This window comes from Epinephelus lanceolatus, chromosome 6 (assembly GCF_041903045.1).
Source record: "Epinephelus lanceolatus isolate andai-2023 chromosome 6, ASM4190304v1, whole genome shotgun sequence".
NCBI lineage: Eukaryota > Metazoa > Chordata > Actinopteri > Perciformes > Serranidae > Epinephelus > Epinephelus lanceolatus.
In genome coordinates, this window is record NC_135739.1 from 25137183 (window position 1) to 25163383 (window position 26201).

General features: G+C 43.1%; 2 protein-coding genes across 7 annotated transcripts in view; both read left to right on the plus strand.

Moving 5' to 3' along the window:
* Positions 1-8957, plus strand: part of camsap2a (calmodulin regulated spectrin-associated protein family, member 2a) — a 61372-nt gene extending 52415 nt beyond the window's left edge. For 2 of the 4 annotated variants that reach the window (XM_033621788.2, XM_078168850.1), the window contains 6 exons: positions 1061-1197; positions 1303-1526; positions 2046-2142; positions 4081-4196; positions 6201-6319; positions 6542-8957. In XM_033621788.2, the coding sequence (XP_033477679.2) occupies positions 1061-1197; positions 1303-1526; positions 2046-2142; positions 4081-4196; positions 6201-6319; positions 6542-6847 (999 nt within the window). In that variant the 3' untranslated portion in view covers positions 6848-8957. The remainder of the gene's footprint in view (positions 1-1060; positions 1198-1302; positions 1527-2045; positions 2143-4080; positions 4197-6200; positions 6320-6541) is intronic. The other 2 variants (XM_033621789.2, XM_033621790.2) reach the window with 1 other exon arrangement.
* Positions 8958-11794: 2837 nt separating this feature from the next.
* LOC117253451 (WD repeat-containing protein 47-like) lies at positions 11795-25919 on the plus strand. Of its 3 annotated transcripts, none has more exons than XM_033620903.2 (16): positions 11795-12054; positions 13579-13770; positions 13980-14063; positions 14523-14607; positions 16192-16500; positions 16620-17062; positions 19475-19571; positions 20504-20676; positions 20772-21017; positions 21144-21219; positions 21318-21475; positions 21817-21986; positions 22263-22433; positions 22548-22679; positions 22916-23134; positions 23226-25919. In XM_033620903.2, the coding sequence occupies exons 2-16, from the start codon at positions 13613-13615 to the stop codon at positions 23366-23368; spliced, it is 2664 nt and encodes an 887-aa protein (XP_033476794.2). In that variant the 5' UTR covers positions 11795-12054; positions 13579-13612; the 3' UTR covers positions 23369-25919. The 3 variants fall into 3 exon arrangements, with proteins under 3 accessions (XP_033476794.2, XP_033476793.2, XP_033476795.2); XM_033620902.2 differs by having other exon boundaries at positions 11795-12006; XM_033620904.2 differs by lacking the exon at positions 11795-12054 and having other exon boundaries at positions 13663-13784.
* Positions 25920-26201: the final 282 nt, after the last annotated feature.

Below are 26201 nucleotides of genomic sequence, written 5' to 3' on the forward strand. Positions count from 1 at the left end.
TTGAATGAAACTTTACCAGTCAATGTTTTGTGAGGTTAGGTGAGGTGGGATACGATACGATACGATGCGATGCGATGTGATATGATACGGCACATTACGATACGATACGATACAAGACGATACGATACGATGCAAGATGATACGAAATAAGATATACTGTCCCTAATGAGGAATTGGTTCTGGACTCTGTACTGGAACCAAAGGGCGGAGTCAACAAGTAAGACCAAAGAACCAGCAGCATAATTCATAAAACCTCAGCATCTAGGTTGCAGCCATGCAGCTCCACTTTAAGATTCTGGGGGAAAAAAGGCAATTACATTTGAACCTAGGGCAGCCATGTTTGTTTTCATCAAGAAACACAAGATGATGAATGGTTCAAGAAACATGTTAGCTGAGAAAAGTGTCATCTTCCCATTTATAGGTTGTAAGATGGCTTGCTAGCTGCAGTCTGGGGCTTCGATGTAGGTCATAAAACTGGGGCTGTTGTGAATAATTCAGGCACAGCTGTGGAGATGTGGGGTTGAAGAAGGGTTGAGTAGATGGTGGATGTGAGGGTGGTTGCTGGGGGATGAGCAAAGGATGTTGAAATAAAACTCTGGTTGAAACCAATTTGTACGGAAATTAGCAGCCTGGTGTGCCTGTGTCGGAAACAACATGGTTCAGCAATGCAAAGAATATGGATAAAAACAGAATAATAACATAAAATTGCACGAAAAGTATTTAATTGTGTAGGATACAGAGCAATTTAGCCTTTCTGACCCCCAAATCTGCTCATTTGTTGCCTCTGCCAGCCTTTTCACAATCTCATTTAATTACACAAAGGAGGGTTGACCTTTCACAGTAACAGCTCAGATTCTTTAAAATATGTAATTCATCATATCGGAGTAGATGAATAAAAAGACTTAAAGAGTATCACACAGTAATCTGTGTCAGAGCCATGGAAGGTCAGCCTTGATTAATAAACAGCAGCTCCAAAACAGTACAGTATAATATTTTCTAAATGTTACTGGGTCTTCCACTCTGTGTGAGGTGACTGACTGTGTCTCCTACGTGACCCCAGGCGGACGGAAAGGCCGAGGAGAACATGGCTCAGAAGAGGGCTGCGCTGCTGGAGAAGAGGATGAGGAGGGAGAAGGAGAGCCAGCAGAGGAAGATGCAGCAGGAGGCTGAGTTGGAGCAGAAGAAGGAGGAAGCTCGGTATGTTGACACATCATGCAATTAAAAGAGCAGAACAATTACATTTCTAATATCACACCCCACCCCACGGTGTTTCTCTGCCCTGACTCTGTTCTGTCTGTTCAGACTGAAAGCAGAAGAGGAGCGCATCAGGAAGGAGGAGGACAAGGCCAGGAGGGAGTTCATCAAGCAGGAGTATCTCAGGAGGAAGCAGCTGAAACTGATGGAGGACATGGACACTGTCATTAAACCTCGACCGGGCGGCGGGGCCAAGCAGAGGCGGGGCCGTCCCAAGTCCATCCATCGCGACAGCATGGACTCCCCCAAAACCCCTGTCAGAGCTGCCACAGGTAACCATGGTAACCCCACTCATGGTCATCCCATCTGTCGCATCTGTGTCCTGCTGCCACTTTGCTTTGTGCCACTTTAGAGTGCCTTAGTCACATTTTATCACACTTTAAACAAGTTATTCTTGTTTAAATAATAGGATTAAAGCTTAACTGGATTAACTGTGATATCTTTTTTATTGGCGATGTTTTTGAGCCCAAAACAATACAGTAGAACTTCAAATTAAAGGTTTGAACATGATGATATAGTGTAGGAGCAATGCAGCACTCTGTGTTTTTGTATGTCGGTTAAATTAAGCATTATATAATGTGTGTTAATACAGATATATGCATGTTATTATAGGGTGTGTCCATGTGAATTTCGTGTGTCGGCCTATTACTTGATGTGAAAGGTTATTTTCAGTCATAACACTGAGGCTGCATTGCTCTGTGACAGGGTTGGCACAAAGCACTGTGTTGTTGTTATCCATTGTGTCGGTGTAACTGTGTCGTGCTGTGCCACATCTCTCGTCTCACATCCAGGTTCACGCCAACGTGTCTTTTCAGTCTCCAGCTTGTCCCTCGCCTCCCTCAACCTGGGAGACAGCGACAGCGTTCACTCTGAGAAGAGATCGCCAAGGTGAGATGTTTTTTACAAGTCTACAGCTGCTTGTGGTTTAACATGGAATGAAAGAAAGGGTGTTATTTTGGTGTAGTGTTTTGATTTTAACTGGGACTTCTCAAAAGATTTCATACTTTTGAGGAATATGATTAGTAAAATATGATAAGTGTAAAAAACTCCATGCATTCATGCCAGTTAATCATTTGCTGTATGATCAAATATAAAACATAGACTCGTCATCCTGCTAAAGTCATTTAACCTGGTTCACTTGCTTTTAGAATTACAGTCACAAGCCACTGTAGAGAATCATATAAATCCATGCATAATATGTAGAGTAAATGCAGACTGAATTATGCAGAGCAGAAACTGATGCTGCAATAATCTCTTAAGGCTCAATTCTCAAGTCTGTGCATAAATGTAACAGCAGGTGTTTTTGCCTTAACAGCTGGTGGAAAACTCCTTCAGGGTGTAGTCAGATCTGAATTTGACTGGACATATATAATGTTATAACAATGCCAAAACCTGAAAATATCTGAGAAACTTTGACTATGGACTGTTGAACTGTTCTTCATGTGCAGTAACGGTGATATTTTCTGACCTTTTTTCCAAAGCCAAGCTCTAAAGACTAACTCCGGTTTACAGGTCTAACATTTCTCCTGTATTCTTCTACCTTCCATCTTTTACTACTTTCTCTCCTGCTGTTTCACACACGTCAGAAGTGCTAGTTTAGCCTCTGGCGGTCTCTTCTACTTTCTGAGCTCTCCTAAACTGAGAAGGAGAAGGTTAGTTCCTGCTTGGCAGTTCCACCTTCAGGCGCTTCATGCTGCCCTGCATCCAATCCTGCACTGAGACCCTGTCACCACACCGGGTTTTATGAGGGATTGATAAAGCACTTAAAGGAAAAGCATCATATTTCCTTATGATGAACTTCATAAGATGAACCTCACCACCGAAAAACAATCTCTTTCTTTCCACTTAACTCTCTGCTGTGCCCTCCTCACCAAGTTACACTCCTGCTCTGGCTTTTTCACACCTGATACATGTAGTTTTGTTTTAGTTTTTATCACTACATCTCAATCCAGTTCTGTTGAACGTACCCTGCATAAAACATCCATCTTATCAAGTCATTTAACCCAGAAAATGCCTTAAAATCTGCTCGTAAGATTTAAGATATCAGTTCTTGAAACGTGAATATCCAAATGAGACTTTAATATCCAATGGAAGATCAAGCCTTTTTGAGAAATTGATGCTAAAATGACTTGTTAATGTGGGCAGTTTACTCTCACAAAAAAGCACATTTGTTTGGCTTTATTGCTCTTACTGAACCCTTCTCATTGATTTTCACATACTACAGAGGCAGAATATTGTGTTTTATAACTGCATTTTGCAGTGGAATTAGCTGTATTCACTCTGTATATATGGAAATCACTTGCTTACGTAGGTGGGGACACATTGTGCAGTTGCAGTCCAGAAAAAAGAGCAAGTAAATGCCAAGTGCTGCACAGAGAGGTCAATCAATACCTCCTTTATTGACCTTGATGCACCAGACTGCTCACACCGCTGCACACACTGCCTGTGCTTGCAAGCTTTGCTACTTTACTAGTTACTGTAAGGATGTACAACAACCAAACCAAGCCCAAACTCAAACAGCACACTGAAATAGTACACACAGTTTCATCCTCAGTGAAGGATAAATCTGTACAAACATGATGTAGACAGGGTGGGAAAGTGACACCAGCCAACAGCCTCACACTGCTGTTGTGTAATGGAGATGGCACCATGTTTCAAAGTATTTAGCTGGCTTTTATCATAGTACAGTCGTTTCCTGCCCTGCCTACGGTGTAATCTGCTGAGTGTACAGGAGCAGCGTCCGTGCAGAAAGGTGACCTAATACTCTGCGTGTTTGTGTGTGTGTGTGTGTGTGTGTGTGTGTGTGTGTGTGTGTGTGTGTTCCAGGCCAGATTCTGCAGATGGCTTCCTGTCCCCGAGTCGCTCCAGCAGCAGAAATGGAGAGAAGGACTGGGAAAATGGCTCCACGACCTCCTCTGTTACATCTAACACAGAGTACACTGGTAGGAGAGCTTCATCGTAACAGTTATCAACACAGTGATCAATGTCTGGATCTTGTGTAATGTTTGCACCGTGTTTTTTTTTTTTTTTTTTTTTTTTTGTCTTTTTAATATTGTAATGTGTTTTTGTTCAAACGTCCCCCTTGTCTCACTGTAGGGTCTCTTGGTAGGGTACCTTAGTAGATGGAAAATGTAAATTAAAGGTAAAATTCACCACCTTTGATGTTGATGTCCAATCAGTGTTGATGGTAAATGTAATCAACTGAAGCAATAAATTCCTCAGTGGGTGCTAGATTGAGTGAGAAAGCGGCATTCTCCTGACCGGGAGCCATGTTGGCAGTGCCTACATGTACCAGGATGCATTGAGCGAAGAGCTTTTGACATCTAAACAAAACTCGAATATAGCAAAAAACATATCAAAATATAGTGTCAGGTGACGAAATACTCATTCAATGGCCATCTGCCCTCTTTGCCTGCTGGTCTTGTTTGCCTTTTTATCTTTGGGATCCTGAAGAAGGTCTCCAACACACCTCTGTCCAAGTAAATGCAAAGCCTTCATGCAGTCACTTTCACTAGTAATTCACACACAGGCTCTGTCGGGGCTCTTCCAGCGTCAGTGACAGCATCCAACAAATACTGCCCACACTGATATTCATTGCGGCCAAATGATTCCGTTTCTGTTGGCATTGGGGAGCAAATTGAGCACAGGCACCACTGGTCAGTTTTTTTTCATGGGAGCTCAGGTTCTGGATAAAATACAGCAAACTATCCAAGTAAATTTATCCTCATAATGTGTCCTTGTCCATAACATCATTTGCACTCAAATTTTGGGATGCCATTTTTGCTGCTGGTAACATAGCTAGTTTGCAATACAAGCAAAGAGAACAAGTGGCATCTAGAGCGCCCCCTGGCTACCCAGAGGTGGAAGATCAGTTCTTCCTTGCCTCCGACTATAGCCCCTTTTACACTGCCAGATTTTCCGCAAATGTTGGGCCGTTTTGCCGGCAAGCTGCGAGTGTTTAGACACACACAGCCGGATTGGTGAGTTGATCCAAGGTGCCCAATTTTCTGCCTCGTAGGGTAGTCATATTGGCGGAACCCTTTTAGTTTAAACAGACCGAGGCGGCCTTCCGCAAAAGGAGGGGCTGTTGAAGACTTGTGGGAGGAGCTGTTGATGACGCCGCACATGCGAGCCACTGGCGATGGATAAACAGGAAACAGCTGATAGCAGGAATTAGTGAGCAGCTAGTAGCAAGAGGGAAACGCAAATCTGACAGACACTGTAAAGATGAGCAACTGGGGAGACAAGGAATTGTGCGCCCTTTTTGTCCTCGCAAATGAAGAGGCCATTAATCGTCAAGTGACGGGGACGGTGAAGAACGGACTGACTTATGAGAGAATCGCCGAAGGACTAACTAGCTGTGGCTACATGTTTTGTTACTTGCTCATGCCCCCATTGCCCTGAAAAAGGCGCATTCTGTATAAACAAAAGTAGGTAGGTGGCATTTTGCCGCACTCCCCGATTTTGTTTTTATACTGCCAATGCTGAAAGAAGACTGATTGGGCTTTCATGCAAATCTGCACAATTCCTGTTTAAAAAGGGCTTATGGCACTGTCACGTTAGATGATGGTGCTGGATGCAGGAAGAACATATTTTGCAGCTACAAACTCTGCTTTCTCAGTCATTAACAAACTAAGGAATTCATTGCTTCACTCAACTACATTTACCATCAACACTGCCTGGACATCCACATAAAATTAGGGCTAATTTCCCCTTTAAACAAATAATCTGTGTGATCACATTTTTAAATGCTGCATCCATAGCTCAAAATCCATTGTCCCTACACACAGTACCACATGGATGTGCCACCAATAGAAATCTTCATACATGATTTATCAAAAGAAAGAGTAAAAATAGGGAGGGGGAGTCTTTTCTCTGACATAGCTGGAGGAGTTGCCATGACAACAGTCCCATCCCAATGTTCCCTCTTCTCTGTTCTCATTCAGGACCAAAGCTATACAAGGAGCCCAGTGCCAAATCTAACAAGCACATCATCCAGAACGCTCTGGCCCACTGCTGCCTCGCAGGCAAGGTTAATGAGGGCCAGAAGAACAAGATCCTGGAGGTAACGGCACAGAGCTTTTAATGTGTTGTTTTATATACTCTGAAGGGTCGGGGTGTCCTGGTGGCTGTGCTGATGACGCACACCACATGCTTTCAACATTGTCGATTAAAATCTGACGCAGGACCTTTGTCTCTCTTCCTATTTTTGAGTTAAATATCACCAAAACTTTTGCCCTCCTTTAGCACATGTGATCTTCAAACTTCAATCTTCTCCATTTAACAGGAAATGGAGAAATCCGGCGCCAACAACTTCTTGGTTTTGTTCCGAGACGCCGGCTGCCAGTTCCGCTCCCTCTACACCTACTGCCCCGAGACGGAGGAGATCAACAAGCTGACGGGCATCGGCCCCAAGAGCATCACGCGCAAGATGATCGACGGCCTCTACAAGTACAACTCGGACAAGAAGCAGTTCAGCCAGATACCAGCCAAGACCATGTCGGCCAACGTGGATGCAGTGACGATCCACAGCCATCTGTGGCAAACCAAGAAGCCAGCCACCCCTAAAAAAGTAGTGCCTGCCCAGTCCTAATGGAACTTGATACCCCCAATCCCTCCTCCCATCCCCCCTCAAACAGAACATACCAACTTCAATTTGCACTTCACTGTACATATCCATGAAGATTCAAGCACCTGCAATGCCAGTTAGATGAATGCATATATGTCTTTTTTTATGTTTGTTCGTTTTTGTCCCCCTCATTGCATTCCCGTCCGTGTTTCTCCTCCCAACTCTGGACTGGACATGACAGGACTCAAAGATTATGAACAACTGGAATGTATGCCATTGTTGAAGAATGATGTAAATGCTTATCACCCCGTGTTTTTAAGAGATTGTCACATTTGAGTCGAATCATGAAGGCATGTGTGTGAGCGTTATTTTGTTTCCTATGTGCCAAACGTCAAAAAAAGAGACAGTATGAATGCTAGGACATTTTACTGAAGCACTGAATGTTTTTAATTCATGTACAGATTGATTTCTGTTTGCATTATCCTGTTGAGGCGTGGCCTTATGCGCATTTTGTTTCAGCGTGTGAGTGCAATGAGGTGATTGTAAAAAAAGAACAAAAAAACAAAAGCGTATACAGAGGCTTTTTTTGTATTTGGAAGAACACTTTTTTCTTCATCTCTGTGGGTACAACAGTTTGTATATTAAGGTACGTAAAACTTACAAAGGGCCAAAAAAAAGAATTGCATACAGCTAGCGTTAGCCACACAGGACGTGTGTGATCAGCTCAACAAAGCAAAGCGGTTTCAGCTTTTTCAGAACCCCTTTTTTCGAGAAAGTGATTTTAAAGAATGCAGGACGTTACTGTAGATCACTGGTTCTCAGCCTGTGGGTCGGGACACCTGCAGACGACTTGAGCTATAATGCGTGATGTGTAAAAATATATTTCTAATATACAAGTATGCTGTCATGTTTGTAACTGTTGTGTTCAGTTCCTTTCTCTCATGATATACAGAAGTAGCTTCAACCTCAAGACGAACTCCAAGAAGAAAAATTGACTGAAAGTGAAAATAAAAGATCACCTCGCTGCTGGTTTACAGCAGATTTGTGAACAAAGTGAACAGCTCAGTATTATTTTATTCCTATTTTTAATGCTGCCTTTGAACCATGTAGGATTTTTCCAGTATAAAATAATAATGTGATTACACTCTCACCCGCTGGTATCAGGAATATGACAAGGACATGACACCTAGGAGCTATTTCTCTTTATATAAATATCAGGAAGTAAAATTAAATAAATCATTGTGTTCTTCAGATTCACACTGAGCTTACTCATCTTCAAAAAAGTCCGCACTTATTCTACTCTAAGGCACTTTTGGTAAAAGCATCCACCAAACACCAAATCTAGTAAACAGTATGTATACAAAGTTTAGATCGCTGATTAGTTAAAAATAAAATGCTCTGTTATTTAAAAGAGAAAAAAGGCCAGTCATACATCACAGCAAGAATCGCCTGATATATTAAAATGGCCACTGTTATTATGGTTGTGTCAGTTTCAACACATCTGTTGCTCTTACATAACACAAATGTGTGTTGACCCAAGAGTGTGTATAAGCAGCATATTTGCCAGTTGCCTATAGATGCAACATGTCCAATTTGTTTCTATTATTAGGAGAGTGACCTTCACACAATAATGCAAGGCAGAATAGGGCAGATCCTTGTCGCTGCATACGGGTAGAGACTCGCCACAGAGTTTCATTGGTGTCAGTATCACGTTCCTTTCACCGCCGAATGTCAAATCAACACCATTTGTAGGTTCCAACGAAAACAGATCTGCGAACACGGTGCTTTGTTTTAAACTGGGGGAGGGGGATATTTATGACCAAAAGAGAGCATGTACATGTCTTTGAAAATGTAATCTAGTATGACGGAGTGTTCCTCTGTTGTTTATTTGAAGGATTACTTGTCCTAAGAAGCTCTGTCCACCTGCTTATGGCTGTTTAAGGCCAAGGTAAATGGTTATTTAAACTGTAATGATATTGTACAGTGTGTTCATGTGAGCTCATACCTATTCACTATGATGACTTTGTTTTGTTTCGTCAGACGCTGTGCTGTCATTCAACATATTGCTGAACATGTAGTTTTTTTTTCCCTCTCCTTTTTTTGGCATTCAATAAAACTAAGCATGGCCTCAGCATTAACGTGGTGTTTACTCTAAAAAGTAAATGTCTTTTTTTAAAGGAGGAAGGGATCCGTCAGTCAACAAAGGCAAGCTGAAAGAAAACTCAGGAAGACTGATATTATAGTATGGTATAGAAATCCATGATATTCATGGACGGGGTCTTGAGATGCAGCCAGGGGGAGGAAGGGGTCCAGTTTGAGACCCCAGAATTGCATCTCTGCTTTTGCAGATGATGTGGTTCTGTTGGCTTCAGCACACTGACCTCCAGCATGCACTGGGGTTGTTTGCAGCAGAGTGTGAACCGGTAAGGATCAGAGTCGGCACCTCCAAATCTGAGGCCATGGTTCTCTGGCCTGCATCTCTTCCGGTGGATTGCCCCCTCCGGGTTGGGAGAGAGTTACTGCCTCAAACGAGGGATTCAAGTATCTTGGGATCTTGTTTACGAGTGAGGGTAGAATGGAGCGTGAGATGGATCAGCGGTTTGGTGCGGCTGCGCCAGACAATGATGGTGAAGAGGGAGCTGAGCCAGAAGGTGAAGCTTTCAATTTACTGGTCCATCTACTTCCCAACCCTCACCTATGGTCATGAGCTCTGGGTAGTGACTAAAAGAATGAGATTGTGGATACAAGCAGCCGAAATGAGTTTCCCTCGTGGGGTGGCTGAGCTCAGCCTTAGAGATAGGGTGAGTAGTTTGGAAATCTGGAGGGAACTCGGAGTAGAGCCGCTGCTCCTTCGTGTTGAAAAGGGTCAGTTAAGGTGGTTCGGGCATCTGATCAGGATGCCTCCCGTTGAAGGTGTTCTGGGCACATCCCACCAGTAGGACGGAGGGATTACATATCTCATCTGGCCTGGGAACACTTTAGGGTAGCCAAGGAGGAGCTTACCTTGTTCCTTGCCCTTAGTGTATTGCGATGTCTGTGCTCTCTCAACAGACTTAGAGACATCCTCCAGGACGTCACTGTAGAAGTGCTGCTCAAATATCTGTTCAGTCATAGATTTAAGTGCATCAGTGGTGATATGAATCTGTCTCACTCGGTCATTGAGCAGCTGGTTCTGAGTCTCTGAAGGATCATTGCTGCCCTGTGTCTTTACACGGTAGAACCCAAACATAAGCTTTTTGAAATGATCCCGAAATTAAATATCAGGTGGTTTCTGTAATCAGCCAGCTTCCTAGATGTTCTTTCAAATTCTTGTAGCAGCTGAAGAGCATTCTTTTCAAACTGTTTAGCAACATGTTGGTGAAGATTATTCTCAGTCATCCAGCTCATGGTAGTCTTAAGTGCTATATTGTAGGCAACTGGACTTGCCTGAGCTTCTTGAAGACATTTCACCTCTCATCCAAGAGACTTCTTCAGTTCAGTGCATTTTAGATTACCCACTCATACCTCTCCTTCAAACACTATGGGAGAAGCAGCCTGTCACTGAAGGAGCTGCCCAGTGCTGTCAAAGTGTCCTGCATGGGGTGGGACATGTTGCCCATAAGGGATGATAGCATGACTATCATTCTCCTTTCTTCCACCACTTCCACCGTGTCGAGGGAGCATCCCAGGACAGAGCTGGCCTTCTTTATTCGTCTGTTGAGTCCTGTCAGCTGCGGAGATACTGCTGCCCCAGCACACCACTCCATAAAAGATGGCTGATGCTACCACAGAGTAATAGCGGATCGTCAGGAGTGCCTCTTGTACACCAAAGCACCTCAGTCTCCTTAGCAGATAGAGTCTGGTCTGTCCTGTAGAGTGCATAGTGTTGTCTGTCCAGCCCAGTTTATTGTTCAGATAAACACCCAGCTGCTTGCAAATACTTCCTGTTGACATTCTGTCTTTAGTTTACAACTGTTGGGTGATTTATATGTAATTTGTAGCTATTAATCCAGAGTAATCCAGCGACTTTGTCTGATCAGCATAATAACTTTCACTCGCTAACCCATATGTAAAAGCAAAGCTGAATGTCTGAGGAGAAAACAGACCACACAGGTTATTTGTAGTGTTTTTATCAGTGATTTTATTAATACAATTTAACCTAAATTATAATGATAATCAAGTTTCAAGTTTCTTTCATTTATATAGCAGCCTACAGGTTTGCACCAGGGTGCTTCACAAAGACAGACATATATGTATACAGAGCATAGAGACATGTAAGTGCATGGATTTTGTGAAAATAAAACAGGATTAAAACAGAAACAAGTTTAGATACAATTCATTTTTTTTTCACAAGTTTCGTTTTTATTAACAGGTGCTCAAACTACAGTGCAGGAGCAGTTCCAAAAATGTGTCAGGTTTCCATTTGTGCATTAGAAAATATTATTTTAAAAAGAAAAGAAAATGTAAATGGTAAAACATACTTATCCAAAAATGTAAAAATAAATAAAAATAAAAATAATAATAATAATCTAGTATATTAATAATGATAATGATGAGAAGAAGAAGAAGAAGAAGAAGAAGAAGAAGAAGAAAAGAGGTTAAAAAAATCACACACACACACACACACACACACACAAAGAAAAAATATTTAAAGTAAATATAAGTATACTATTCCTTAAATATATACAGAGGGGATGTACTCTAAATCTTAGGACATTTTAACGCACAAACATATATTATTATTATTATTATTATTATTATTATTATTATTATTATTTTTAAATCAGGTTTAACACATTAAAAAACCAGAGAATAAAAGTGGGCTCATCTTAAAAGCAAGACTCAGTCTGTATAGTATAGTATAGTAAAGTGTAGTATAGTATGGGATATTATAATCACATTTTTTAAATTTTTTTTTTTTTTTTTTTTTTTTTTTTTTGAGTGCTTGTGCTGAAGGTGTGACCGCAGGGCGTCATCACTTCACTTGATTGGTGCTTTGCGGCTGCGTCCGCATGGCAACCGCGAGCTGTGTACAAGACGGAGGAGCAGAGAGACCTTTCTAGAGACGCTGGCTGGGATTTTATCATCCAGACACCAATTTCCCTGCGCTCATATTCGTACATACCCTGCTTTCTGTTACATTTGGACACCGCAGACGGACTGGAGCTGCTTTAATGCGGCGTGTCGTTGGCGCAGACTGACAGGTGAGGACTTGGCACGGATTCACGGCGGCGTGTTAGCCTGGAACACCGGTGGGTAGCCATGCGCGGTGTCCTGCACATTAAGAGGGAAAATGAAAGACATTGTGAGAATGTGTTGTTGTGCATGCTGTTCTGCTGGACTGGCCGTGTGTGTGCGCAATGTGCTGTCAAGAGAGGTGTCTGCGCGCGGATAAAAGTGCTGAGGCGGTCAGGTTTGGGCCGCAGACCCGCTGTCACATCCAGCACCAGAGCTGGATGTTGTTGCTGTGTGCTGGGAGGAACAGGGCGGTGTCACCGGCTGCTCTGCCTCCAGACACCCGGAGGCATCACTGCTCTTAGTGCACTTATACAGAGCGGGTGGATCATGCATAATGAAGACCCCTTTATGTCTTTGTATAGCTGCAGACGTGATGTGGCTGTGATTAACTATTTACAGCCCGACCCTAAACAACTGCATCCTGAGATATTTCCTACCATGATCACTGGAGAAATCCACATTATAGTGCATTAAGGTGATTTTTAAAAATGTTTAATGTAGAATAAACACTCCAAACCCTCATAAGAATAGTATGGATGCTACACCACCATGTGAGACCACACACTCCAGATATGCCATGCCACTGGAGCTGACCACAAAACAGAGAGGAGCACACTGAACTCACTTTAAAGTAGATATTTAGAGGCAGCCTTAATTCTTGGTGGCATAGATTCAACAAGGTGCTGGCAGAGATTTTGGTCCATGTTGACAGGATAGCATGATACAGTTGCTGCAGATTTGTCGTCTGCACATCCCAAAGGTGCTCTATTGGATTGAGATCTGGTGACTGTGGAGGCCATTGGAGTACAGTGAACTCATTGCCATGATCAAGAAACCAGTTTGAGATGATTTGAGCTCTGTGACATGGTGCGTTATCCTGCTGGAAGTAGCCACCAGAAGATGGGTACACTGTGGTCATAAAGGGATGGACACGGTCAGCAACAATACTCAGGTAGGCTGTGGTGTTTAAACCATGCTCAGTTGGTACTAAGGGGCCCAAAGTGTGCCAAGAAAATATCCCCCACACCATTACACCACCACCACCAGCCTGAACCGTTGATACAAGGCAGGATGGATCCATGCTTTCATGTTTACACCAAATGCTGACCCTACCATCTGAATGTTGCAGCAGAAATCCAGACTCATCTGCAGCCTCAGTTTCCTGTTGTTAGCTGACAGGAGTGGCACCTGGTGTGGTCTTCTGCTGCTGTAGCCCATCTGCTTCAAGGTTCAACGTGTTGTTGGTTCAGAGATGGTCTTCTGCAGATCTTGGTTGTAACGAATGGTTATCTGACTTCCTGCTGTCTTTCTATCATCTTGAACCAGTCTGCCCATTCTCCTCTGACCTCTGGCATCAACAAGGCATTTTCACCCAAAGAACTGCTGCTCACTGGATATTTTCTCTTTATCAGCCCATCCTCTGTAAACCCTAGAGATGGTTGTGTGTGAAAATCCCAGTAGTAAGTCCCATACACATAAGCCTTTTTCTTTTTTGATGCAACCATGTCCGTCTCGTCTTCCCTCTCTCTGTATCCCAGCCGACCTGCAAGCTGCCACCACAGATCTGTAACCATGACGGCAGAGGAGACAATCAGCATCAAGGAGGCGGAGGTGATCAAGGTGATGCTGGACTTCCTGAACTCCAGGAAGCTGCACATCAGCATGCTGGCCTTAGAGAAGGAGAGCGGCGTCATTAATGGACTCTACTCTGACGACATGCTCTTCCTCAGGTATGATACGGCAGGTAGGAGACGGCCATAGTGTCCTGAAAGGGAGAGGATTTAAGTTTTACAGACTTGTGTAGCAGAGCTGTTTGTAAAAATTCGGACGCAAATTACCACCTTGTTTTTTCTTATGTTCCCATTATTGACTGCACCGCTGTGATGGGAACAATGATTTTAGAGGCTTTTTTAAATTGTTGATTTGCTGCTTTCAACAGGCAGCTCATTCTGGATGGCCAGTGGGAGGAGGTGTTGCAGTTCATTCAACCTCTAGAAGGAATGGACAAGTTTGACAAGAAAAGGTGACCGACATAATATGAGGTGTTATTGTACCGTCTAAAAACATCAACCAGAGAAGTTTTATTAATCGTTGAGGCATTATGAGAACATAAGGCCTGACTGAACGTCATCTTTTTGTCACATGTCTACAGCTAGACACTGTCTCAATTCGAATATTGTCTAGTCTAATATTAAGCACAGTATTGAGGTTTCCTTTCACTGGTGACTGGGTCGGACTCGCCAGTAAAGCAGGAGACTGGAACGAAATTAGGTCAAGTCCCAGTGCTGTGGTGGCATGATCGAATCATATCACTGTCGGCCCCTGTTTCCCACCAAATACTCAACACATATACAGAACGTTCAAAACTCAGTTGTCCCACCTAATTAAATTAGTCTAGGTTGTTACAATAACTCACTTGAGAGTTAATCAATTCTTAAAATCTTTACAGTATATGTCCTAATACTGAGATTTGTCCTCCCAGGTTCCGCTACATCATCCTGAAGCAGAAGTTCCTGGAGGCTCTGTGTGTAAATAACGCCATGTCTGCTGCTGAAGACCCTCAGAATGTACGTAAATATACAATGAGGAAAATGGTATATGAGTACTGGCAATGTGAAACCAGTCTGAGTTGAAGCCTGGAGGCCGTTAGAGTGGGCTCACCACTAGAAGGCCACTCGCTGGGAAACCAAATACACTCAAAATTCCCTCGAGTATAGCAACCTAATGGAGCTGCTCAGCAGTTGGTAGAGGAAGCTTGTGATTAATGCCTAGCATACACTACTACTAGACTTTGGAAAGACTTTCTGTGACACTCTCTCACGTAAAAAGACAATGTGAGTTTTTAGTCACACACTCAAAGACTGGGGAACTCGCAGTGTCACTATTTGCACGACTACAACTAGATTCCTTTTGAGATTATTTCCCATCCTGCTCCTGGTGGATCTATTTCGCCAAACTGCCTTTAAGAAATAAGACATATTAACAATTCCATACATGTCTGCAAAAACACATAGCTCTAGAATCATGAGATGAAAGCCCTCATATGTCAACAGCATTCTTGTCAATTTGGCATCAGTGTAATCCATTAGGGTTGCAACGGTATGAGATTTTTTTGGTACTGTAACTGTCTGAACTGAAAATATTGTGGTTTCACAGTATCATAGTATTACAGAATTATCATTGCTATGACCTTTAAATGAATTAAAACAGAAGGGTTATTTTTGGTTAAACCAAATGTTTTATTACTATATTTGACACTTGAAACCAATATTTAACATTTTACTTAGAGAGTCATGAACACCCTTCCAGAACAATTTCAGTTTGGGGCAGTCCCAGAATATGTGATAATGGTTTGCCAATCGTGAACCACACTGCCTCCACCATGGCATATTGGCATCTCTATATTTCTCTTGGATCGGTGTCTTAAAGTACCTGATTATGTTTTTCCAGCAGTGTTCTCTCCAGTCTATAGAGTTAGTTGAGGACCATTGAAATTGCCAAATATCCCCCCAGGCCTCTTCTGACAGTCTAATCCTCGCCTCTTGTTCCCACTTCTCTTTAATATAATTAGTGTTGTCGTTCTTAGCCTCAGATAGAGCAGTGTATAATCTTGAAATAGATTTTTTAGGGGTAGACATGTGGCTGCGTAAAATTTGGATTCAACTGTTGAAAAAACCTTGAGAATTATGATTTCTAACTAACATAAGAGCTGCTTGGTGGTTATATACATGCCGAACCAGGACTTGTTCATGTCCTGGAGTCCCCTTCATGTTTACTGTCTTTCTGGTTTGCTGCTTCCTGTTTGGTGCTGGAGAGAGCACAGATATTGGTTGTTGACAGTGTTCATGTCATTGAACTTAAACATCTTTGATTTTGTTGGAATGTCAAGACGAGAAAAAGACTGACTTTGAAAGCTTGGACTGAGTACATTGACCACCTTACACCAAACGATGGAGATCACAGTAGGGTGCACTAACTGAGATGAAACTCACGGTTTTATCACAGCATAACTTGGGATGGTGATGTGTGTGTGAATATGACGCTTCTTCTAAAACTTACACACATACCAGTGTGGTCCTACAAAAACAGGAAGAGTATCTAAAAAAAAACACATACTCACTTCTCCTCTTTACATTTTCTGTTCACTCCAGCTGGAGCTCACCATGCAGGCAGCAGTCAAGTGCCTCCACAGTCTGGAGGAGTTCTGTCCATCCAAGGACGACTACAGCAAGCTGTGTCTCCTCCTCACCCTGCCGCGCCTCACCCACCACGCCGAGTTCAAAGACTGGAACCCGAGCACGGCGCGTGTCCATTGCTTTGAGGAGGCCTGCGCCATGGTGGCTGAGTTCATCCCTGCGGACAGGAAGCTGAGCGAGGCAGGCTTCAGGGCGAGTGGAAACCGCCTCTTCCAGCTGCTCATCAAAGGGATCCTTTATGAATGCTGTGTCGAGTTCTGTCAGGTAATACGATACCCTAAAAATGAAAAGGTTTGGTATTCAAAATTATCAGGACTTAGGGAAGAACTCTACAAAGTCAGTTATGGGTGATGGTCAAACTCCCCTCTGTTTCTCTTTTCCAGAGTAAAGCAACTGGCGAGGAAATCACAGAGGGCGAGGTGTTGCTCGGTGTGGATTTGCTCTGCGGGAACGGCTGTGACGAACTGGACTTGTCGCTGCTCTCCTGGCTGCAGAACGTCTCTCCGGGTGCCTTCTCTTGCGCCTTCGAGCAAAAAACCCTCAACATCCACGTGGACCGCCTGGTGAAGCCCAGCAAGGCCGGTCACGCCGACCTCCTCACTCCTTTAATCAACCGCCTGTCCCCGTGCTGCCCCACCTCGCCCTTCCGCCAGAGGCCTCATTCAGCGGACACCTACATGTCCAGGTCCCTCAATCCGGCTTTGGATGGCCTGTCCCACGGTCTGGCGGCCCAGGACAAGAGAGGCATGGAGGCGAACATGAAGTCTGCCCTCAGTCGGAGCCTGGTGGAGAATAATGTGCACCAGCAGGACGATTCACCTGAAAAGTAAGAGTCTGAAGCACACATGGGACGAATGAGTTTTGGTGTTCCTTGGAGTACCAGATGTCTGCAGCACTGTACAGCACACGTCAAAGCATAGTTATTATAGTCATGAATATAATATTATCTTTCCCGGAGCTTTCCTACAAAGCTCTCTCCCTTAGCATGTGTGTGTATTAAACCTAGTGGTAGGTCTTGTTGTATGACACAATCTGTAGCTCCATTAATCCCACTATCCCTGCTTTAACAGAGACAAACTGCCTCGTCTGTCATCTCCTCCAGTGCTGCACAAAGCTTATCAGACTGCAGCAGAGTGTTGATGGATGCAATTTAATCTTGAGCCTTCACCCTAATGACTCATAATTGAAAATCACAGTGCTGAAGCTGTCGCTAAATTAAGGCTGTAAATATGGTGGAAGATGATTTTCCTCATGGAAACTCAGAGCTGAGCAGGTTTTTACTGCTCAAATGTGGTTTAAGTGGGGTCTCTGTGGCTCGTTTGGTCATTACTGCAGCCTTCTGGGTACATGTCTGGCTCAGGATCTTAGTCATGCTGTTGCTTTCACTTTCTTGCCGGTCAGTTTTTGTCACAGTGGACTGGCCACAGAGAGCAAAAATTGCATTGTAAGAAAAAGATACATCAATCACCCAGCACAAACTGTGGCCATTGTAACTGGTATTTGTGTGGTGAAAACGCTTAGAAAGTAAGGCATCAGATCATGACAGGTGAGCTGACGACAGGTTTGCATCACAAGGTAACAGCAAATAAGGTGTTACACCATTGAGTGATAGGTGGAGACAGGCTTTAATGGAATCAAATGAAAGCTACTAGAAACGGATCAGTTCGCCAGACTGTCTGATGTTGCCATGTTCTCTGGCTCCACCTGCTGGACACAATTAATTACTACAACTCTAAGAGTTTCTCATCCCTGCAGGAATTTATCTAGAAATATGGTATGCAAACAAAGGTAAATATGGTTTTCACGTCTCACTCACTGTGGGGCCGCACTGAATGACATTTTTAAAATCCAAAGCTTCCACTGAGGTTTTTTTAATGAAGCTTTGAATGTCTGTCATCATGTTTTATGATGTCATCACCCTAAAAAGCAGTACAGAAATCATCAAACAACATCCTTAATTTGAATAAAGTTATTATGATTAAATTCTCTTCAGTGCATACATGTAATTTATGGTGGCGTTAGATTGCTGCTCAACCATCCCGTTAACACAGGTGTGTGCCTTAGTATTTCAGCAGCAAGTGGGAAAGAAAACAGATTTTTGACCACAGTGAAAATGTTTTTTGAAAGATAATAACCAACAAATATGGATTGAGGCAGAAGCTTTGTTAAAAAAAAACAAAAAAAAAACATGATTACATCTATCTTTTTTCGATAAAGTTTGACTAAAGTTTGATTCTATAGTTATTGTAAATGTTTGGATCACACGAGTTGGGATCAGTCCTACGCAGCCACCACTGGAATCTAATTCTAGAAATGGAGTAATACTAATAATGTTAGTGTAGCTTAGTCTTTATCTGCAACAGCGCAGAAATACGGAGTTTAAACAGAAAGAGTAGACATGCAAATAAAAGCTTGTAGCATTCAAATGTTGATTTAGAATTCAAATGTCAACATTATGAGTGAAGCTTCGAAACTTTGAACTATTTGATACAGCTCTACTTTATCGGAATGTGGCATTTAACCTTGTTACTGTTGTAGCTATACTGAGTAGCCCGCATTATTGCTATTTCTTTCCTTTTGCTATATACAGTATAGTCCTTAAGTTTAATATCCTCCTGAGACCTGAACTTTTGTTTGGTTTGCATTTTTAATTTCTCCCCTAGCTATCTGGGATCAGTAGGATCTGATAAGTATAAAAAAACTAAACATTCTCAACGATAAGTCCCAATGTCATCAAACCAGTTGATGATAAATTTCCAATTTCCTTAAATAAGTACTTCCTAATTAAGTGTCTTAGCTCATTACTGTTGCTAAAGTTGTGAAAATGTGTTGCCATATCAAACTACAAATTTTATTAATCATAAGTAAACAAGTTTTGATCGTAATGTGATCAGGCTTTGAACCGTGTCCACTTTTATGTCAAGATCAGCTGCAGACTGACTTGGCAGAGATGGCAAGTTTTTCCATGGGTAAGTGTACTGTGCTCTTACTACCACTAGATGGCACATAAAAGTGTCCACAAACAAAGACAACAGGTCTAAGCTAAGCAAAATAAAGTATTAAGGTGCAGGAAACCAAAAATGTGAAGTCCTCATATGAGGACACATGGTCTCAGGAGGTTATGCATGGTCTGTTTAGTTTTCAGCTTGTATTTTTTTGTTTTACTTCCTGCTTCACCTCAAATCAGTTCAAATTTTTACAAAGTGGTTGGAATTAACGTGCATTTTCCTGGCAATAGGAAGCACCCTCAAGGGCTGGATGGACCCAACACCACACGCACGCCTCTGACCCCTGGAAAAGATGGTGGCCCTCCCTCCAACACAGAAACAAATGAGGTAATTAGAACTGCAGACTGTGTGTGGACTTGTATGTGGTATAGACCTTAGATCAATGATAAGCACAAAGACATTTCCGGAATAGAGGAGTGGCGCGTCTCACCTTTGGCTGCTCCAGCTAAATTGGTTTTATGACTTGTGTGAGGACTGTAAAAAGAAATAGCCCTGGTCGTCTGTCTGGTCACTTGAGTCAGAATTAGATTTTCAGTCTGTCTACCCTCTGCCGTCATTACTCCAGATTTAAGAGATTTAGAATAGATTCCCCGTGAACCCTCCTGAACCACCGTGTCTCCACACCTCTACTGCCTCATAAATCCTTCCCCAATTCTCTCCCACACCTGTCCAAGGGGTACTAGCACCCTCCAGCCCCCTGTCCCAGTGAAGAGGGTGGAGGTCATGGACGCTGGAGGCAGATAATCTGGTTTGATGTGCGGTCACACCCAAGATAGCCTGCTGCTTCCATCATCGCTCATCTTTATGCATCCCAGGTCCCATCCAGAGGAGCAAAGTAGAAATTGGATTGTTTTGTGTGTGTGTGTGTGTGTGTGTGTGTGTGTGTCTGTCTGTGTATGAAAAGTGGTGAGAGGGGTGAAGGGGAATATACTATAGACCTGCTGGATATGATGAGGTCCTTGAAAACTTTTTATGGGATAGATGATGGAGGATGAGGCCTTGGGAGCTGAAGAGTTGTCAGTAGTGGCTCTTGGGAGAGAGTTTGTCTATTATAATCTGGTGTGTGTGCTCTTGCATGTGTGTTTGTGTGTGTGTGGAGTTATTAAGGCAGAGACTACTGAAAGGCAATGATAAATATTGGGTCACTGTTCAGGTAAAACAAATCCTGTCAAAAAATGTGTCAGAGTTTCTACATGTTCTGCAAAAACAAGTTTACAATCTGTTTCTATTTTGATAGTTGTGTGCATGTGTTTGTCCAGCGTGCTGATTCCTCAGAGCACATCCAGGAGTACTACAGGCAGCGTCTCCGCGTGCAGCAGCATCTGGAGCAGAAGCAGCAGCAGAGACAGCTTTACCAGCAGATGCTGCTGGAGGGAGGGGTGAAGCCAATGGACGGAGCCCAAAACAACCTCACAGAGACCTTCCTCAGCAGGTGAGGAAGCCACATGAAAAGATTCAGTGACTTAATGAATGAAATTCAAACTCAGTGCCGCCTCATTGAGACAAAGACATCTTGTTTTTGTCTAGGTCCATTCAGAAGTTGGAGGAGATGAACGTGGGCATTGACCACAGAGGAAACGAGGTGATGACACAGTGGAACGGACTGCCGGGGAACACCAGCACTTCCAGTCCCAGAAGCGCCAACACCCGACACACCCCAGACACCGGGCCGCCGAGGGATAAGCCAGGTGGAGGGGTCAGCAGCACACCATTAAGGACCGGGAGCCAGGGCTTGCCTTTCCTCAACGAGTCTCCAGTTCCTGTCAGTCAGAGGTAAGAGCCTCCTTTACTTTTCCAAAATGCTAATCTTTGTATTATGAAATAATATCAGTGTACAGAATAAATTAAACTGATAGAGAATTAATTAAGCTGGATATATGTGTGCATTTTTATTATCAGTGCTGAGAGGATCAGAGCGTCTTGCCCCACAGTCCAAGATGATTCTGGCTGCTCTACGACACGTAATTCACATGAGGTACAGCAAACCGTCCAGTGGTTATTTTTATAACCACCTAAATCTTTGACTTTCACGTAGATCGTAGTTCCAAAGATTATTTTTCTGATCCTGTACAGCCGGGGAAGTCCAAATCACAGTTTGTTAAAGTGAACCAGCTGGAGGACACGCAGGCAGTGCGTGCAGTGGCCTTCCATCCCTCTGGAGCGCTGTACGCTGTCGGCTCCAATTCGAAAACCCTGAGGGTCTGTGCCTACCCAGAAACACTGACACCCAGGTAGGAGCCCTTTACAGGTAGCAACAAATCCAAACTATGAGATATTCTTACAAGATTTTAGATTATTCATGTATTCGTGTGGAATTCTGCTGTAACGTGCTAATAAATGAAGGCACACATGATGAGGACTGTACCAGCATTTAATGAGCAGAAGCAAACATACAAGTTTTTGACAAAAAGACAAAGAAACCTTAAGGGGAAAAAAATCAGCTTCTTCACACAAAAAAAATCCAAAATTGTGAAATCCAGTTTGCATTTTTTCCCACAGATGTATGACATTTTAGAATTCACACCTTCCCACATATTCATCTGTCTGTCTTGTATATTCCTGTCCCATTCAGTGGTTCTGGTGCAGTGAAGCAGCCGGCAGTGCGCTTCAGGAGGAACAAACACCACAAGGGCTCAATCTACTGTGTCGCCTGGAGCCACTGCGGACAACTGTTGGCTACTGGCTCCAATGATAAATTCGTCAAAGTCCTGCCTTTCAATGCAGACAGCTGCAATGCCACAGGTACTACTCTATGTGTTAAAATGTCTATATGATGAGTAATGTCCATTTTCCCAGCCAATTGGCTCGAACAGTACAGGCCTGTTTGTGCCTACTGTGACCTATCTCAAAAGGTCAAGTAGCCTCTGTTGCGGTCAGAGTCATTTGGTAAAACTTAACTGCCCTTTAAAAAATGCACAACAAGTACAGTTTGAAGAATAATTAAGAAAAAGTGATTCATTTTTTCTGGATATTGAGGAATGTTACTGTTTCCATCCCCAATGTACACCTCTGTTTCAGGCCCCGACCTGGAGTTCAGCATGCACGATGGCACCATCAGGGACCTGGCTTTCATGGAGGGCCCTGAGAGTGGAGGATCCATTTTGATCAGTGCCGGAGCCGGAGACTGTAACATCTACACAACAGACTGTCAGAGAGGGCAGGGTCTTCACGCCCTGAGTGGACACACTGGTATGTCAGCCACAGTTCTTGTGAAAGAAACAGTCTAAATTGATCCTTAATGAGAAAAAAATGATATTGAAGACATAAAAATGGTATTTAAGATGTCACTGTTTGTTTCAACAGGTCACATTCTGACTCTGTACACGTGGGGAGGGTGGATGATTGCCTCAGGCTCTCAGGACAAGACAGTGCGGTTCTGGGACTTGCGGGTGCCAAGCTGTGTGAGGGTGGTGGGCACAACTCTGCATGGCACAGGTGAGTTGCATCATGACTCTCATTAGGGTGGATCATTTATGTGGCAGCAAATGACTTCCAGGTTGGTGTGGCATCACACTTAACCCACAAGAATGCACTAATGCTTCATGAAGATTTCTGGACACAGCGGAACTGCCAGTAACTGAACAGATTTTAAATTAGACACTTCACATTGATCGATTTATTGTTTCATAAAATAAAAAAGTACATACTTATTACCACTCTGTCTCACACAGGAAGTGCAGTTGCCTCTGTGGCAGTGGATCCCAGCGGCCGCCTGCTGGCCACAGGTCAGGAGGATAGCACCTGCATGTTGTATGACATCAAAGGAGGCCGCATAGTCCAGACATACCGCCCCCACGGCAGCGACATCCGCTCAGTGCGCTTCTCACCTGGAGCCCATCATCTCCTCACCGGCTCTTACGACAACAAAATCATCATCAGCGATCTTCAAGGTAGAAACGCCTGCGCCGGGAGAGAAAGGAATAAAATACATTGTGTGTAGTGTGTGTAACAAAAATACGTCTTTCTTTTCTCTGACCCCAGGTGACCTAACAAAGCCCCTCCCTCAGACAGTGGCAGGGGAGCACTGGGACAAGGTGATCCAGTGTAGGTGGCACCCCCACGACCAAACCTTCCTCTCCTCCTCCGCAGATCGAACTGTCGTCCTCTGGGCACCGGGCCCCTGAGCTGCTCACTGGAGGAACACTGGGTAACTACGGCAGCAGCAGCAGGAAGCACAAGAACACGAGCATAGGAACCCTGACTGCTTTAGTGTGTCTGTGGGTGTGTGTGTTTGTGCGCATACATACTGTGAGCGTCACGCTGTTTATAAGCCGCTCCGTTAGAGTTAACTGTGTGTGTGCTGTGTGTGCATATGTGTGTGTGTGTCTAACTTGTGACAGATGTTTTTGAGGTGGAAAATCTAGTCACTTTGAAAATACTCATTGTATATGTCTCTGTGAGTGTGTGTCAGTGTGTGTGTGTGCAAGCAAACGCAACATTCTGACAATGTGTGTGTAATTAAAAGTAAAGCAAAATAAAGGGAAACTAATCAGAACATTTTGCTGCTTTAAAAAGAGGAAACATGGAAATTAGCATTAATATTTCTATTCAGAATTCATGTGAGGCTCTGCCTGTTTAAGGTGTGTGTGTGTGTTCGCTTAACACCTTTTAGCTTTTGTAAATAAAGCAGAAAGTTTAACCTTTTCGGATTTACTTAAAGATTTACTTGGCAAATACGTAGTTCGGATATAGAGATGACTAATGCCTGTATTGAAGGGTTGAGTAAGTTCACTGCAAGCACACCTTCAAGTTAGTTTTTTTCTCACGATGCCAGACTACATTTAAATCAGCTGTAGTCAGAACTTGTCAGAAACATGAAGGTCACTTTCAAAGGTAAATAGAGTTTGGTGCAACATAAAGAAGTTGCTATCTCTAGTTTCTATAGGAAGCAGTGAGACACATTTGGTTATGCATATCATAATGTGCCTTTTTGTAACATTTGTAGAGATTTTTTGGACGTGTGGATTGATTGAGAGATTTATTTATTTCGTTATTTGCAGCATTATTTTGATATTTTCTCATATGCCCTGGCATCTGTACATTTTTGTACTGTCACTGTAATGTGAAAAATGATCATCCTCTGGCATTTTTGCGCACTTGTATTCCCAAAGTGTTTTTCCCTACATCTGTTACTATTAAAAAAGAGAGAGTAACTGGCTTGTACCACAGAAGCCCTGAGAGGCAAAGAGGGGAAATAATCAATTCATTTTCCATGGTGGGAATGTGGAAGGCGGGGTACACCCTGGACAGGTCGCCAGACTATCACAGGGCTGACACATAGAGACAGACAACCATTCACACTCACATTCACACCTACGGACAATTTAGAGTCACCAATTAACCTGCATGTCTTTGGACTGTGGGAGGAAGCTGGAGTACCCAGAGAAAACCCACGCTGACACAGGGAGAACATGCAAACTCTGCACAGGAGGGCTCCCTCATCCTGGGTTCGACCCAGGAACCCTCTTGCTGTGAGGCAGCAATGCTAACCACTGCATACCATGCCAATTTCTAAGTTTGTTTATGACTTAAAAAGGTGGGGGAAAAGGTTTGCCAGGATAAAAAAAAAGTTCCTTTTTTTTCTGTCTGTGAAACTGGTAAAAAAAAAAAAAAAGTGTAGTTGTGTTCAAGTTGTATTCTGTTCATTATTGTAGTACTCATTTTGGCCACAAGAGGCTGGAGTGCACCACAACCCCGTGTACTAAACAGGACTAAAAGCATTCACATTTTCTGTCAGGTGGGTGCACTTTAAACACAAGGTGTTTATATTGTGTGTTAGCAAGTTACGTATCATTACTGTTATGTCTGTTACCCGGAAGAAAACATTAATGCTTCTAGTTCTATTAAGAACATGGGGTAGTGGTGCCCTGCTGCCTCCTGTGTATGTTTTTTCCACCTGTTTTCACAGATTAAGAAGCTTCCAAAAAATCCATTCAGCATTCTCTGTAACCGCTTATCCTGTCAGGGGTCGCAGGGATCTGGAGTCTGTTCCAGCTAACATTGGGCGAGAGGCGGGGTACACCCTGGACAGGTCGCCAGACTATCACAGGGCTGACACATAGAGACAGACAACCATTCACACTCACATTCACACCTACGGACAATTTAAAGTCACCAATTAACCTGCATGTCTTTGGACTGTGGGAGGAAGCCGGAGTACCCTAAGAAAAATTACGAAAAAATGATCCTGGCAAATTCTTTTTTTTAGAAATTAGGTGTTCAGCTGTTGCCACCAAAACATAGAACTTTAAATGCAAAGACAAAATGGTAGCAGGATAAAGACGAGGCACTTTAAAGACAGGAATGCTGCAGGACTGCACAATGTGAAATGACAAATCTAGTCACATCTTCAACTTAAAGACGACTCTAATTTTATCTTCGCTTTCACTAAGTAGCTATGCAGACACCTGATGGATGTGACAGAGACGAGGGTATTAATGCATCATATTTTACATTACATAGTGGCTTACAGTGGCTGTGTGGTTTTAGACAATGTTTGTGCACACAGCATGTAATGATGGAACTGCCACGGGGTCAGCGGGGTTCAAACTGTTAAAGTAATCAAATAGTGGCTGTGTAATGTTCTTTTGAATAAAAGTGAATAAAGGGTATTTTTATGTTACTCTTTGGAGCTGTAAGTTAAGTGATGAAATAAAGACTGAAAGTTTCATCACACTGCTTGTTACTGTGTGTGTGTTGCTTTGCCAAATAGAGCGTACAAATTAAAATGAAAAATTGAAATGTGCCTTTGATGTCCCTGCTCTGTGTAATTACCTGTGTTGCTGCTAATGCATGTAAGGGCTGCTAATGTCCTGCAGAGTCCCATCACTGGCATGGCTAAACTGTAGGGGTTGGAACATGCTTATAGCAGAAAAAAAAAAAAACCTGATGCATTTACCTTAGGTGTCCGGTATGGTCAGATACTTTGCAGAAGACATGTAGACAGAAATTGAAAAC

What these genes read in the sequence shown, in the direction of transcription:
- LOC117253451 (XM_033620903.2), top strand. Translation starts at nt 13,613, where the DNA reads ATGACGGCAGAGGAGACAATCAGCATCAAGGAGGCGGAGGTGATCAAG. An exon ending in CCAACACAGAAACAAATGAG is followed by an intron (nt 19,572 to 20,503) that starts GTAATTAGAACT and finishes GTGTTTGTCCAG; the next exon opens with CGTGCTGATTCCTCAGAGCA. An exon ending in ACAGAGACCTTCCTCAGCAG is followed by an intron (nt 20,677 to 20,771) that starts GTGAGGAAGCCA and finishes GTTTTTGTCTAG; the next exon opens with GTCCATTCAGAAGTTGGAGG.